This window comes from Eurypyga helias, unplaced genomic scaffold, assembly GCF_000690775.1.
Source record: "Eurypyga helias isolate BGI_N326 unplaced genomic scaffold, ASM69077v1 scaffold19476, whole genome shotgun sequence".
Classification (NCBI taxonomy): domain Eukaryota; kingdom Metazoa; phylum Chordata; class Aves; order Eurypygiformes; family Eurypygidae; genus Eurypyga; species Eurypyga helias.
The window spans coordinates 48,574-65,047 of NW_010257439.1; the positions used below are offsets into that span (position 1 = coordinate 48,574).

General features: G+C 47.3%; 1 protein-coding gene across 1 annotated transcript; it reads right to left on the reverse strand.

The window, feature by feature from the left end:
- Positions 1–8,267: 8,267 nt before the first annotated feature.
- MTURN (maturin, neural progenitor differentiation regulator homolog (Xenopus)) lies at positions 8,268–14,570 on the reverse strand (the record flags this gene model as incomplete). The annotated part of the gene is made up of 2 exons (XM_010154020.1): positions 8,268–8,378; positions 14,448–14,570. Coding segments are annotated over 2 exons (234 nt in total), but the record flags the coding sequence as incomplete, so codon positions are not given.
- Between the last annotated feature and the right edge of the window lie 1,904 nt (positions 14,571–16,474).

Sequence of the window (16,474 nt, forward strand, 5' to 3'; positions counted from 1 at the left end):
GGCTGCCTCTGCCCCCTCTCCCCCACGCTCTTTCTCCCTAGCAAGCTCTCAGTCCATCCATCTCCAAAGCAGGACTCTTTGTCCCATACACCAATTCCCTTTTTCCCAGCCTGACCGTTCTCCAGCAACAGCTGAAGTTGCGAAAGAGCAAAAGCAGGGTCCTGCAGGCCAGCGAACTTGCTTTGATCATCCCTGCGATGCTACTATCAGCTCGAGTTGTTTCAAAATTTAGGTTCTGCTGACCTCTAGGGGACTGCTACAAAGCCAAAAGCATAAAGGCTTCAAAGCTCACCGCATATCACAGCCCTTCACACGCTCCCCAGGAGCCCTGTGGTGGGTATTCCACAGCAGACACCCATTTCTGGGCCCTTTAGCACTACCAGAGGCTGTAAATAAAAACGTGGCTCCAACACTGCCTCTTTCACCACAGCATTATAGAAGCAATACCTTAAGAGAAGTATACAAGCAAGATGAGGTTGTTGTGGAGAGATATTACCTGCTATCAGGCTGCCCCATATAACCGCTGCTTTTATTTGAGTGCACCTGGGAGCTTGAGGGCTTGTGGCTTTCACCCCCTTCTATATCAGTTTGCCTGATAAAAGGTAAAAAACCCTTGCCCTGGTGTCCCAACTACAGCACTACTCGATGAAAAGCGTGGATGCATACACCTGGGCACTGGAAATAAAGTTAAACGTGCTTTTTTATGGCATTTTGTCACTCACTGAACAAGTGGTGGAAGCAAGAACCTTGTCACAGAGAAGAAGGGACACAAAGACTTGTAGAAAGAAAGCGTAAAATCTGATGCGCTCCTTAGAGCATCACATGGAGCTGCTGGAGGGGTGTGTGTGTGTGTGTGTGTAATTTCCCAGCGGACTCTGCTTGAGGACAGCTGTGGTGGGAGACAAAGCATTAGGCAGGAGCCTACAGAGGCCACACAAACTGCACACCTCTAATGGGTCTGTTCTCCTTGACACAACGCCAAAACCTATCACAGCCTTGGAATATCCCGATTTCTTGACTTGGGGAAGGCATGGCGTAACCCTGGAGAGCTGGAGTGTGGACAGACACAGACCGGGGCAAAAGCTACGCGCAGAGTGCCCCCCTCTGCAGCCACCACCTTGCGTGGGAGCTCCCCACCCCAGAGGGGCAGCTTCTTGTCTCTGGGCTGAGGTCCACATCCTCAGAGAGCTGCTATCTAAACCGTTTCAGTTCACTCACAGAGGCTCCCACCGTACACAAAGGTCTCTCAAGAGGTGGTGGGGCTTGTGGTGCCGGGATCATGCCCCAACACACAGGAGTCAGCCCTGGCAGGCACTGCACCAGCCGCAGGAACGGCTTTACCCGGTCAGCACTCCCCCAGCCGCAGGAACGGCTTGAGAGCCAAGGCTGAGGGGCTCTGGACGCACCACAGAGCATGCAATTGGCACCCTCCTGCCAACTGGCACCCTCCTGCTCGTGCTCTGGGTAGTGCCAAAATACGAGGCAAAGTGCTAAGTTAAAGTACGTGTTCTGCCAGAGGGTGGAGGATGTTCTTCAACCCACAGAGGCTCACAACAAAAGGTTAATGCCTGACAGCGTTCCTTCAACTAAATCAGGGTGAGAAGGTGTCAAAGCAGCAATTAAAAGCACAATGTTTAAAGAGAAAAGACAAATGAGTTGAATAGAACCACCAGTTTTCATTTCAGCATTGTTACATGTCTATTAATTAGAGCAGATGTCTCCCTAATCTGTGCAAAACAGAAGAGGACCTCGAAGGTCTGAAATACTGGCTCATCCACAAATATTACCACCAATTCCCATCTTCTGACAGCAAATCTCCCGCCTCACACTGCGCCCAATTGAACCACCGACAGTTCTGGGTCCTGTCCTGCAGTGCAGGGCTTAACTCTGCAGTGCCCAAAGCTCAGGGGAAATCCTTTTCTCCTCCTTACACCTGCAAACACTGTGCTTATCCCACCACACACCCACACTGCCTAGGCAATGCAAGCCTCTTGTTCCCTTTGCTGCACACACTGTAGCCCCTCAAAGTCCCTGCTCAGTTGATTTTGCTCACAAAGACTCCATCAGTCACCAGAGTTTGGTAAGCTCTTTAATGGCAAGCTCACGGTGCAACGAGGCTGCTGGATTTGATGCCTGGGTGGTGGGAGAGGCAGGAGAAGAAAGGCAGGGCTCCACTGAAGGCTTACACCTTTTAAAGCATCGAACAACAAGGACAACGTCTTTTGGCGACCCATTTCATGGCTCTATAGTCCCAAAGACAGATCTTCCAGCCAGAAGAATGGTGGAGAGCACACCACAGACAGCCTTTGCACGGTGTGGCATGGCATGGTTTCTGCTTGATGTGTCGAGGTCTGACTGGCCCCTGCATTAGTAAAGGAAAACTTGACAACAACACAAAAAAATCACACCGACTGAAACCCAGAGCTGACATTTGCACCCCCACCCCTGAAGATGAAAGAAGACATCCTTTACATGCAGCGTCACTGCAGGTCTTTGCCTAATGAGCAACAGCGTATCGGTACGGAATGGGAATTCCGAAGTTCAATGTATTTCACGTGAAACCAGTGAGCTTTACTGCAGTCAGCAGTAACCAGTTCAAAGAAGGTCTGCACCCCTGACGTGACAGGGTCTGCCCTCAGAGTCTTTCCTAGCAGAGGTAAGGACCAAATTTAAGGAGTCTCTTCGGCAGTGACACCCCTGAGCCACGGTGACTCTGCAGGGCCCAGCTCAGGCCCAGCTTGTTGCAGGTTCTGATCCGCTGCCCTGTGGCCCCTGCCCGGTTGTCATGCGATGGCTTTCCAGCTGTGGCTGGCTGTGGGGACAGGCGGCTGGGGAGGAGGCGAGGTCCTGCCAGAATTGAACACATAAATCAAAGCATTTCCCTCTGCTCAGAGGTTTACAGAAAGGGGCTAGAGTCCCTGAAGGGATCCTTCCCAATTTCCCATGTCCTGTGGCTGGCACTGGGGGGACCTGCAGGCCAGGCCAGGCTGCCCAGTGGCCAGCAGCCAGAGAGGTCTCATTTTCAGGATTCCCAGCCTAGAAAGCCTCAGTGGCTCATGATTTACGGAGACTGGATTATTTAGGTAGGATTTGGCACCTAAAAACAACTGCTCCCTTCTGCATAACAGAGGATAACACATCGACCTCGCACCTCATCCCCTCGTGAGGACGACACAGGTCAGGAACACACGCTGTGCTGAACTGTGACTCTCGCTGATGCGGCAGCTCTTGCTGATGCCACAAGCTGTATGAGGTAAGGGATGTTTCTCTCCCCCTTCCTCTGCTTCCCCTCTTCTGGGAGTGGGAATTTCTGAGACAAACACAGTGGGAAGGAGGGGAGAATGGATATAGTATGGATGGACATGAGGGAAAGGTGGACATGGGGTAAGGATACAGTATGGATGGGCATGAGGGAAAGGCAGACACGGGGTAAGGATGGACACAGGTCGTGGATGGATGAACTAGTAGCCTTGCCTCCTGCCACAGCGAAAGCTGATTGAGTAGAATAGTCATGGACTTCAGCTCCAGGTCCCAGAGAAAGATCAGGAAACACGTTGAAAGAGGCTGGGAATCTGTCCCGTATGGCAGCTTTCCAAAGCAATGTCCATAATGTCATTGCAATCACTTCTACTGTCACAGTCTCGTGCCACACCTTCCAGAGAGGGAACGGGCAGTCACCCACTAGGTGATGCTGTAGCAACAACTCCTCCCTGCTGCTGCCAGCCACCACCTAGCACAGCAGGTCCCTGGCACTGGAAAAGTAACTCTGGCTATTCCCACCAAAAGTGAGGTTCTTAGAAGCAAGTGACTTGCGAAGGCACAGCACTCTGCACAGAGGGAAACTGCCGGGAAAGCAATCTAGAGCAGGGCAGGAGGTGGAAAAGTCTGGTAGGGTTCAGGTCATCATACTCAAGGGTGTCCTATTCCCCCCATTTTTGCAAGGAAACATTTTGCCAGTTTTTTCCCTCTCCTGAGCAAGTCATTTTAAGAGATTTTACTGTGCACCTGATAAAGCAGCTTCGTGCTTCCTGACTGCTGCTCCTACCTACTCACACAATATCGTAAATACAATGTTGGGGAAGAGAGACAAAGAAAGCTTTTCTGTTTGCCTTTTCTCCATCCCTCCCTCTCTCCACCATCCAACGCATTCATCAGGCAGGACACTAACGGAAAAACACGACCAAGCTCAAGGTCCCAGTCATGTCCAGAGCTGCTTTTTTATAAACTGCAGAGGTTTGATAAGCAGACACACGGCAGGATGGTTTAGACTGTCTCAGAAATCCCAGCATCTCTCTGAAAGGGGCCTTTCTCCCTCTTGCCCCTGCTAACCAAACAAGTTGTTAACATTTCTGAAACCTGCTCTTCCCTCTGGCATCCCCCTGTACTCCTCATCCCCTGAGCAGCACTCTGCTCACTGCATTCATGCATCCCACATTCAGAACCGCCAGTCCTGCAAGAGGCTCTGCCCTGGTATGTTTATGTTTAGCCAGAGCATGAAATACCGTTGAGAGAAGGGCGAGGGAGGAGAAGGGAGACGCTTCAGTGTCCTTTCACTAATGGTTTGCTTTGAGGATAGGCAACGATAACACATACCTCTTCACCCACTGATCTAAAAGCACTTTATATACTGGTGGGCAAGTAATAGTAATGGCCCCTTTTACAAAAGGCTTAAAGGGGACTTTCAAAGGGGTAACTCGCTCCCACTGAATTTCATGGGAAGCCTGGATGCATAACTGGAGGCCTGCCGTGAATCCCCTGCCACTGATATGCACCCGAAGCTCAGGGCAAGGCAATGGCAGAGCTCTGAACCCACATTTTCTCACCGAGTCCCCAGGCTTGCAAGCAGTTACGCAAGTGTTTGCAAATCTTGTCTCTCAATCTGGCAGCCAGGCCACTGGGTCATACTACCCGTGGTTGATTACTGAATGGCTACTAACATCAGTATGTGGTAGGAGTGAGGGAAAAAGAAAATAAAAATAAAATATTAAAATACTTTGCAATACAACTAAACCAGTTCCACATCTCTTGCATCGTTTGGTAAGTATGGAACAAGTAACACAGTAATACAGAAATGTATTTGGTCAAAGTAGACAATCAATATTTTTTGATAAAATACATTCTATATTAATGCTCATTCACATTTAATACACAGGTAAATTAAATTTTCTATGTATAAAATTCCAGTTTATTCTCAGTGCTGCCTGGTCATCTTTCAGTTCAGCAGCAGGGCTCAACGCACTTGGCTCCCAGCAAAGTGAGAGGGGACAAGAGCACCCAGCTCTGTGCAGGACCAAGCCTCCTGCATTCCCTGGAGTGCCCAGTCCTGCAGGTCGCCTTTGAACAAAATCTTGCTGGCTTCAGTGGGAATTTTGCAGGGGTGGAAGCTGCAGAAAGGCCCCATGGCTGTCCAGCACTTCCAGTCTGGTAAGGAGGTGACCCAAACGGCATATGGCATTCCAAAAAAAGAAGGGAATTAGTGAATACAGAAGATGTATCTACATAATTTACAGCTTTACCTTTGCTTGTAACCACATTAATGCTCAACCGCTCATTAACAATTCCATCAATATGCAGGGAAAGGGAGCAGAGCGCAGTAGGTATTACATCCTCCTGTGTGCAATTACAAGCACTGGGTCTTACAGTCTTTCCTCATGTTATGAATTCCTGCCTATCCTGCTGCCATCCAGAGCCCGATCCTCCATTGAGCCTTGTGGATTCAATCTTTCACAGCACTTAGGCTGGTTCAGAACATGTCTGCTCCTCACCCATGGGTCCCTAGCACCGTGCAAGGGGCGCAAGGTGCGTTCGGCTGCAGGTCCTCAGATACCACCCGTGTCCACCCCTGCACCCTCCCCTCTGTTGTGCCCGCACTCGTCTGTGCAGCCACGTGCTGAACCAGGTGGTGGGACTGATCCGGCTGTAAAACCGCCTGTCAATAAAAAGGCAGAGGGTTGTGGATGCCCCATCCCTGGAAGTGTTCAAGGCCAGGCTGGATGAGGCTTTGAGCAACCTGGTCTAGTGGAAGGTGTCCCTGCCCATGGCAGGGGGGTTGGAACTGGATGATCTTTACCATTCTGTGACTGATCCTGTGATTTCACAGCCAGACCGATCCCACAGCCCAGCTCATGACGCAGCCGAGCCCAGGGCTTGTGCACGTGCGTGTGGGTGCCAGTCACCTGCGCCTAAGCAGAACAGGCAAGTGGCTAGCAGACCTGAACAGCAGAACTTCGCCTCCAGCTTGCGCTACTGCACGTTAGGTCTCTCATTCCGTTACAGCCGAGGAAAGTCAGCCCTGAACGATCTACTTGTGCGAGCCGCAACCAATGGCTTGGACGCTACAAAGGGAAAGGTTCTCCCAAAGCAAGGCTCTGCTTAAGGTTATGGCATCTGTTTTAGCTGGAGAGGAAAGAAAAACTTCGGGACTTAAAGCAGGGATGGAAACCACTGGTCTTACACTTTATTTTAGTAAGCAAAAAGCCTATTGCTGCTGTACAGTGTTATACAATGAACTGCCACGGTTCTCACGTCACTAGTCCATAAAAATGTGCTGCGACTATCATGTTTATGCCTGCATGCCGAAAGAATGTACAAAGTTGCATTAAGCTCTGTTTCTCTTTCACTTTTTTTTTTTTTGTATTCTTTAACTCCAACTTCTACAGTGTTGCAGACACTTCTGTGCATACTCAGGAACAACACACTGTCCCGGTTACGGAAGGTCTTTGCTCCAGATTGGAAAAATCAAGTGCTATGCATCTCTCAAGTCATCATCAGAAATGTAAACCACCAAGAAAACTTACTCTCTTAAAGTAACCTTGGAAAAGAAATCTTTAAAAAAACCTATTGAAAAGGAGACGTTGCTAACAACAGGGTTTTCAAATGAAGCGAGTTGTTTCCAGGAGTTGTCCAAGGGTTTTCTCTTCACTCACGTTTTGGTTTTATAAAGCTAATTCCGTATAAAAGGGCTTTTGATGTGTGTGACCTTCATTTCAGGATTTAAAAAAAAATTGGAAAAAAGGAGTAAATTTAGAAACATTTTGCTCGATTGTGGAAAACAGTTGTATTACAACAGAATCCCCTTTGCTTCTTCTATTTTTGGTACAAAAGGCAAGTAAATAAAGAGACCCTGCATCTTCACAGTCTGGCACTCATCCGAGTCACCTAAATCTATGCAAAATAGGTAGAAAATATGAGGGGTCGTCTTCTCCCTTATACCAAGACCCCACCGAACCCCTCTGGGGAGCAAGTCTCTGGTTAAGTAAAACCTCACTAGTTTTTATAACAGCCAAAGTAGCAGGATTGTAGCTCCCCTCCAAGGAGGTGTAAATGCCTGGACTAGCTCAAAGGCTAGAGAGAGGAACGGGTCCAGTATAATTTTAAGAGCCAGGTGCTGGTTCATACCCTTATGGCTTCAAAGTTAAGTTGCACTTTAATTCACGATGCCGTGAGGTTTGAGTAGTAATTTAGCAGTGTATTAAAAACGGTGAAGCTTGAAGTTGGTTGTCATGCAGAAGTGGGATAGGCAATGGCTATGTTTTCATTGATTGGTACGGAAGCAGCACTGGCTTTGGATCAAATGGTGCCGGAGTACCAGGGTTGGCTGTAACGTGTACTACTGATACTAATCATTCCCAGTTATTAACTCAGCACTTGTAAACTCAGTTGTCGGTAAAATGATACTAATACGCCTGACACCAATACTCCCCTGGATTCCTCGCTTCCTATTATTTTTGTTAAGCCTTCATGTGCACTTCTGCAGTACCGGCCGCTATTAAACTAGTGTTTTTCTGGAGAAATCTCTCCATGTTTGGTTTGTCAAAAACCATAGCTGTTGAACTAAAAAGGAAAGCGCAAGTCACGTTTGCTCTCCGCGCTGGTTTCCTTGGAAAGGTCACCGGTGAGGACTCGGCACTCCCACCACATGCTGCCTACATTCTCGGTACTCTACATTCATGTCAGCGAACGCTACTTTCGAACACAAATCGAAGAGACAAGTCAGTGACAAAACTACTTCTAGACTGATAACGGCAGAATGCTACCAAGACAACTCCATAGAAAACCCACTGAAGCAGGAGCAAGATTCAGGTCACTTCTTAGCAAAGCTCATCACAGATTATTATTATTAATTTTTTTTTTAAACCTTTTTGTAGAACTTTTATCCTGGGAGCCAGATATCCCCATGTGATGTGCTAATTTGAGCAGGCTAATGTGGGACCACCTGACCCCACCTGGTACCAAAGGCTTCCGAACTGTTATAGCTTCTCAGAAAATCACTGTTGACTGACACCCATCTGTTGGTGATCGGCTTCTGGTTCCTCTTCTTCCACATCTGCATTGTATTCTTCAAATGCATCATCGTCAACGTCTGGAAGCCCAAGTAACTACAAAGAAGAGAAGATACTGTGTAACAGCGAATTACCCACTCACTACAAATCCTCACACAATACCTAGGTGCCACTTCCTGAAAACCTCAGACCCTGGAATAATAGCATTGCATAACGATCCCGACTCTCCTTCTCTCCCTCCTGTGACAGAACAAGATTTGAAATGCATCCTCACACCAAATTAAGTACTCAGAGACCAGAAAGTAAATAAAACCGAAGCAAAGCCCTTGCAAAGAGCTTTGTGTTCTTCCCTCAGGTCGTAGCGCGAATTGTTGAGTGTTTAGACTTGGCAGTGGTTTAACTTCAGAAAGAACCATGATAGCACTGCAGCGGTAGTTTTCTCAGCTTAAGACTCTGTTCAGCAACCCTATAAAGGCCAAAGAAGAAAGCACCCTCATGTGGAACCGGCAAGTATGGAGTAGGCAACCTAAAGATCCCAGCATGTTACGTGATTCTCTTGAACCCGTCGCTCCATCACACCAGATGAAGCCTTGCACACTGGGTGAAGCCCTCGCAGTGAGAAATACTGTGCATCCAACTCAAAATTGTCCAAGCCCCTTTTAATTGTGGCAAATTAGATTTGGGCTTGTGAAAAACTGCCAGCCCGTCTTCCTTGGATAATGTTTGGATGCCTCCACCTGATGGCTCCATTCACTGCAACGGCACTCGTTCGCTCCAGGAAAAGGAGCAAACAGCGACGTCTGGACTTTTCCCCTCTCCTCCAAAAGGTTGCCAAGCCAACGGAAGTCAGGAAGACACATAAACCAAATAATAAGTCAAAATAATGCATCTGTTGCAGAAATCTTTCATTAGAATCCTACACTAGCAGCTATTAATAGCCACAAAGCAAAATCATATGCCAGGCATTATTGGGAATACCATGTATTTAGCTTGCCAGGGCTGGAAGAGCAGCACAGACGCATGCAACGCCCTGTTTGGAGAGTGACGCAGCTGTTAGCTCTCAAAAGAGGCAAAGCCTAGAAAAATCGCGAGGGGGGGGTTGTGTGACACTCACTAGGTGGTAGCGTGAAAATGAGAAGGCTGTGACAAGGCAGATTTTTAGGGACCTAAACTAATTTAGTCTGTGATCAACATTCAGAATTATTCAGTGGACACAAATACAATGCACAGCGTTAGCCTCTGGGTCCGATGAAGCTTGTGTTCCTCACTGTCACCGTGAGAAAATACGTTTTGTAGTTGCCAGGTTTCTTGGGCAAGGAAATGGAAGGAGAATGGAGGGACTAAACATCCTCCTTCACATTTTAAAAATACTCATGGCGAGACCCCAGAGCTGAAAATGTCCTTGTTTTCTGAGCAGGAGAAAGAGTAAATATTCCTATGCATGCATATTTTTCATATCAAACGCTTAACTGAACGTGAAACTACTTGGTTCATTTTCAGGATGCTGGGGGTTTGTTTCATGTTGAAACTAAAATTAAAATACTCAGTTTTCAAAAGGCAAAAGCAAGGCCTCTAGACTTTCTTATCCACCAGCACTATTTTTGCTACATTTGGTGTGTTCAAATGAAAAATGAGTGTTGCACTGCTCCGTTTATATCACCCGGCAGAAAGAGCTTTGATCACACTGGGTTTTTTGCCCAGCTCTGGTTATAATTACTCCCTGATTTGCAGGGAAATGAGCCACATGATTCTTCATTTTATGGGATGCTGTAAGCGTTTCCCGTGCAAAATTAGCATGGAAAACACAACACACACCACAAGAACCGCAGAGACGCGCATGATCCCAAAGGATGGGGAGCACATCCTGCTTTTCATGCATCCTTCTTCCTTCGCCCTCGGGAAACACAGCTCTCCTCCTGGTGCAGCGTCAATCAGAGTGATGCTGCAGATGTTAGCAGTTTTATGGAGCGTAGGAAAGATGGGAAAGGGATGGGATGCTCCTCTAACAGACGTGCAGTTTTATTCTCTCATGGACACTTTAGGATCTTCCAAGGTGCCAAGGACCTCAGCCGTGCAGGCCCTGCTTTTAGGGGTCGCATCTCTCTGCTTTCCACAGGACTACAGTCCCTCATCGCTGTTAACCCCTTACAGCTCTCTGGACTGTGGTGACAAATCAGCCAGCATTCTGATCTCCTTGGGCCAAAGTAGAAGGACGAAATGTGAAAGATGAGGACAAAATAAGATGATGAAGCTGTCCTGAGCTGACCCTAGACTGACTCCCACGTTGTCTTCTTTCAAACACACTGGTTTGCTTCTAGTCCATACCTACTTTATATATTAAAGCATTTAAAGTGTGGCAGAGTGGAAAGGACTTTAATGGAGAGTGAAAACAAAGAGGAAAGAGGTAAAACAGGTGTAGAAAGAGATAGCTGTAAAGAGACAGCCAGGGGAACAAAACTTCCCGGTGGGGACACATGGGGAGAAGGAGCACAAAAGGGTGGTGAGGAGCGAAGGAGGGAGGACAACCAGCAGCAGCACTACCCCTATTTACTACCGCTGGCCAAACTACCCAACTGAAGGTAAAGGAGACATCACTGGGATGTGTATGAATTAAACGAATGCGGGATAAATGGCTTTTACACTGCAGACTCCCCAGTTTGGATGTAGGATTTTAGGCTGAAGGTGAGCTCAATGCAGGAGCCCTGAAAGTTGCACCTGAATTGTACGACTCATGTTTTGGTTCCCTGCAAACTCTGCCAGTTGGTGCAGTGTCCCTCAAGCATTTTTTATCTTTTATTTACCTTTCTTTCCTTAACTCATTCACAGTACTCTGATTTTCTGCAAATAACCTTGTAGTTTTGAAGTTGCGAACTCGCGAAAGCAGAGCAACATTACCTCCCACCAAAAGCTGACACACAAACATGCTGAAAAATAAGCCCCGTCCAAGAGGAAGCTTTAGTGGTCCACATGATGCTACACTAGAGAGAACGTGGTTCTGCTGAATTCTGGCTTAGTCTTCAGGCAGATGTGCTGACAAGCACCAGCATGGACACCTTTGGCATCGGAGAAACAAGGGCATCAGAAAAACTAGGATGCTCTGGGGCAAAGAGTGGTATTTGAGCCCACTGCTACTGACATCACTTCCCATACCTGCGTGGTGTCTGGCACTTTTGGATGCTCCCTGAGTAATAAGGCAAATCACTGAGGTTGTGGAAATCGGCACAGGAAGGCAGTAATGGACAGAGACAACACGCCCCCACCACCTTCATCAAAGAACAGCTTGACCTTGTCTAGAGAAGGATTTAGAGGCGAGTTTTAGCTGTCGAGGGCTAACCAACACTTTTTAAAAGCCTTGTCTAAATAAATACCCTGTCCTGGCTCTGTGTTTATGCCCATAAAATGTAAAGGAGAGATGCTGGAGAGCAGCGAGGGCTAGTGAGCAGCCCCCAGACTGCCCTCATCGCCTCTGCTGCCCAGGGAAGAGCGAGGAGCAGAGGGAAATCTGTGTCTCTCACTGAAAGGGATGCCAACTGCTGGGCATCCCAGGCCTCACTGCCTTCAAAACACAGGGTCCAGCTGCATGGGCAGCCAGTCCCTGCCCACGCAGCAGCCCCAGGTTAAGCCTGGGGAGACAGTGCTGGGCTGTTAACCCTGAATGTGTGGAGCAGGGCTGAGCTGAGTTACTGGGCAAAAATCTGCCTGGGAGCCCTCCGTTAAGGAAGGACAGGTGCTTGTGCTATGCACAAGGGCATAGAGAGCTGCAGATGCACTGCCAGTGACTCCTCCTAAAAATTTCCCTTCAAAGGATCCCAACAAAGACTTCCAAAACTAATAATCTTGGATGCCTGGCTGGAAATACCAAAATGGAAAAGACTTTCAGAAGGTCCTTACCAAACACATGCTAGAAACCTGGCCACTATTCAGTGTCTCAGACTGAGTAGCCAGGACCATCAGACGCTTCAGAAGAGCCCAGTCTGACCTTCAGGAGCAGTTTTTCCTAAACGGCCATTTTTCAAACACAAGTTTGCCAGACTGGTCTCTGATGGCAGACTTGGTTGGGATAGTGGAGAAGAAATGCCCTGCAAATGCCACCTCCAAGCTGACAACAAGGAGGTTTCATTAGCAACACAGGTCCAGCAGGGAAAGCATGGGGGACAGCGTGAGGTAATGCCAAGGGAATAATTTTCCAATACTGATTAAAAGTGGGTTTGATCTGGCAAAGGCCCGAGGGTGTAAAACAACTGTTTCCATCCATCTATTATAACAGCCTTCACTTTTAAAAATCTATCCTACCATACGTGTGCTATTTTTAATAATTACAGTAAGGGAAAGATGTGAATACATTCCTTAGTAGACTTGCCTGCATACCTCAAATGATAAACCCTGTTTTGTTACACTGATGCAAATCTCTCAGTACTAGGTCAAAGGAGAATCTGAGAAACTTAATCTTTGTGGTACGTCTGAGAGAAAATGAAGAGGTACTTGATTACAGTCTGCAAGAGGTCTCTCACAACTGAGGACGCCAGCTTTGAGCAGACAAAAGCCTAATGAAATTCAATAGCTAGGAAGCAAAACTAGAAAAATGCAGATCGTGAATAAGAGGAGTTATTCACAGAGGCGTAACTAACGATGAGGAGAGAAGTGCTGCAGCCTTTAAGTCACCCAAAGACTTTAGGTCAAGGGTGGGTGTCTTTGGGAAAGCCACGCTGCAGCTCAACCACGATTTTTGTGCTCAGGGGTGGGAATCATGGAGTGAAACTAGATGTACTAAGGAAGAGCCCAGACTACATAAGCATAATGGTTCCCCTTGCTTTGAACTTTTTTTATTCTGAAGGGTAGCTTAACTTGGTTTGACTGAAACAAATTTCTCAGTAACTTAAGGTATGCTGAAATAAATGTGGTTTAAATGAAATAAGTGATCTGTACCAATTTAATTATGTCATTTTGAAGTCCTCTTTAGTTAAACCAATGGAAGTTTCTCCTCAAAGCCACAGCTTTTCTGAGCAGGAGAAAACAGCTATGAAGATCCAAGAGCTGAATATTCTTCTGGGAAACAGATTTATATTTTTGTATGTTTTCACAATTACAACCAGCTGTACTGCCGGATCAGATTTCCAGTCCTTTCTAAGAAAAGTGTGCATCTGTTCTATTTATTTCCAGCCTCTCAAAGGATTCTTTAAAATGATGCTCTTTCATGTCGACCAGCTGTGGCGGTCCATGGCAAGGCAATGCAAGGGTGTAACACAGGGAGGGCCACTGTTTTCCTATGGACGCTCCAAGCCCTCCCTTTCGCTCTGAATACTTGGGATACATTTACAGTCTTCTCGGTTAGTCAGCCAGAAAAAGAGAGGAGGGAAGAAGGTCTGCGTTGTCAGTAGAGTATAAAAACATCCGTCAGTCAGCTTTCCCGTGGACATCACGGGAGCTTGGCTCTGGCAACAAACCTCCCCTCTGCTCTGCACCAGCCTCCCACCCAGCCCAAGGCTCTCCAAAGGGAAAGGCTGTGCAACGGGAGGGCTTGGCAAAAACGAAAGATAACAGCCAGCCCATAACCTCACCCTAATGAAACCCAGGCTTTGACCCAAATCTTAGTGTTAAACAAGGACAGAGAAAGCTGAGTAACCACAAAACACAAAAGTACACACCCCCTCCCCACAGAAGACGTCACCTGCTCCAACCACTTCTCAAGCAGTGGCCAAACTGGTGCTTGCAAATACCAAGTGGCAACCATCCGAACTGCAAAATCTGGACCATTTGGTGGGAAAAAAGGCCAACCTTAAAATAAAACAAACCACTCTGAGGAGAGATCATACTTCCAGCTTCACAGAGGTTTACTCTCGCTGCTCAGATCCTTGCAGAACTCCTCATTTCCAGTGCCAGGAAACAACTCTGCCACAAAGCCCCACTGCCACTGGCTGCCGCACCAGTTGGCCTCCCATCCTGCGCAGGAATCTCATCCTCTCAAATGCAGGGATGGAAATAAGAAGGCAGCTGGCTTCCAAGAAACGATTTCCAATGGCCTGACAGTAGCTTACATGCCAACACCCCTGCGCCAAGGCAGCTGACTGGAGATGTAATTCCCTGCGGGAGAAAACCCACCTCGCTCCATCCTATTGAAAGTCACCGGTAACTGACAATGTTTGCAAGTAAAAAACAGAAACTTACGGGTCTGAAGGATTTGAAGACTTTTTCCAATATTTCATGGAGTGTCTTTTTCCCGCAAGAGGAGATGTAATCCTGTGCGAGCTGCAGAAAAGGTAAGCAGTCCTCACTTTCGCTCCACACGTGCTGAAAGCCAACAGCAACACAAGAAAGAAAAGGCATTAACAGGGATTCAGACTGGCCTTTCCACGTGATTTCATAAGGTGACATGCTGTAAACACCTGCCAAAGGACAGCGGGCCTCCTGAAGCTCAGACCCGCACAGGGGACGGGCACTGCGGGCCTTTTCAGAAGCCACGCTTCTGTGGAAGAACCTTGATTTTATTAACATGCCGCATCAGAAAGCGGGGAAAGGGATCCAGAAGAGGAAACACCTTACTACTGCACCGACAAGGAAGGGTACTTGCGCGTGCGTGTTTTACGAGCAAAGGTGTTCTCGTTGGACATCAGCCCTGGAAGTCACGCTGGGTTTTCTCCTCTTCGGCATCACCCGCTGCAATGAAGCCATCGGGAAGAGCTAAAGCACCTCTCTGTCTTCCTGGCGTTAGTGCAAGTGTGATGCGACCCTGGAGGTGGAACTTGATGTGCAATTCTCTTGAGGACGCAGAAGATGCAAAATATACCCGCAGGTTACACACGGAGCCAAGGACAGGCATTGGGGCACTCACAACATCCTGCCACTTCCTGCCTCCCTCCTTGTCTTGAGGTTTACTCCTCCTAGACCCCAGTCTTCTCTTCCCGGGATATTCCTCTCGTCTTGCTCTTGCTTCGGAGATGCTGGTTCCCCAACCTGGCTCTGTGAAGCCTTCCCCAGAACTGAACGGAGCTGGTGATGGATGGTGGAAGCACACAGGCAGCAACGCTTCTTGCACCCAAGGGCAGCACGCAGCACAAGCTAACGCGTACTCTTACAGACCTTCTTTTTGACAACTTTGTGCACAGGGCTGTCTTAGGCACTCAGCTACACAGAGAAGCGTAATACCGCAAAATTGGTTTGAGACTTACACCTCTATTTTTGCACAGCAGCTCTTTTCCCCAAAGTGCCGTGCAGTGCTTTACTGCGCTATAAACAGTAGGTTATGCTTGAACGAGGAAAGAGGAGGGTCTCTCTGAAGCTTAACTAACATCCAGGGAAAGCGTAAGAACGACAGATGTTTCAATCCCTAACATAAGGCTTGCATGTCACCTTCCTGTTCAGTGGTCAATACCTGCCGGGGATGCAGTTTACACTTACCAAAAGAAAACACTACTTAGCATCACCTAAGCTGCACCTTTAAGATGAAAACTGTAATCACCCTGCTACGAGCTTCACTTAACCTACATTTTTGTTGCTGCTTGTTGCATTTTACAAGCATAAACACAGTGAAATGTTTTGTATGAGAAGAGCCTGGCCTTACACTGTAGGTTCTGCTCTTTCCACGTAACCAGACTCATCTCTTAACAAGTCTGGCAATCAAAATAAGGTCTTCACAGTCTTGCCAGCTCTCAAAGGCACATACCACAAGTCTCATGATACTTCATGCCATCTTAGAGTCATGGACCTTGTGGTCCTATACATGTACAACCAAATGTCAGCTTCTGTTTACAGAAAAAAAAGGGAAAAAAAAAGCAAGCACCTTGTGATTTCTATGGCTTAAAAAGGCAGAAGGTACATGAAGTGAACTCAAATAAACCCTCTTTAAAATATCAAACAAATATTTGCAAATCACAGCATTTTAAGAACAGCCTTGAGATTTTTGAGATCTGGCCCACAATTTCTTAACACTTGGGGTCAGGAATAACTGCGTAGTTACATCTAACGCTTGCATCAAATGTAAGAGCTGGATGCTTTAGTTTGGCAATTCACGGCTCCTGCTAAGCCTGTTGTAATTGTTTATATGTATAAAGCGATTATGATTGCTAACATCCTGATTCGTGTTTAAATTGTGGCTTCTTGTGACTACCAGAAGTATACACAGAAGCTTCCACATAAATGAAAATCAGGCCCTGTCCTGTTCCAAATAATAGCTAGTGCGTTCCCCAGGGAAAAGT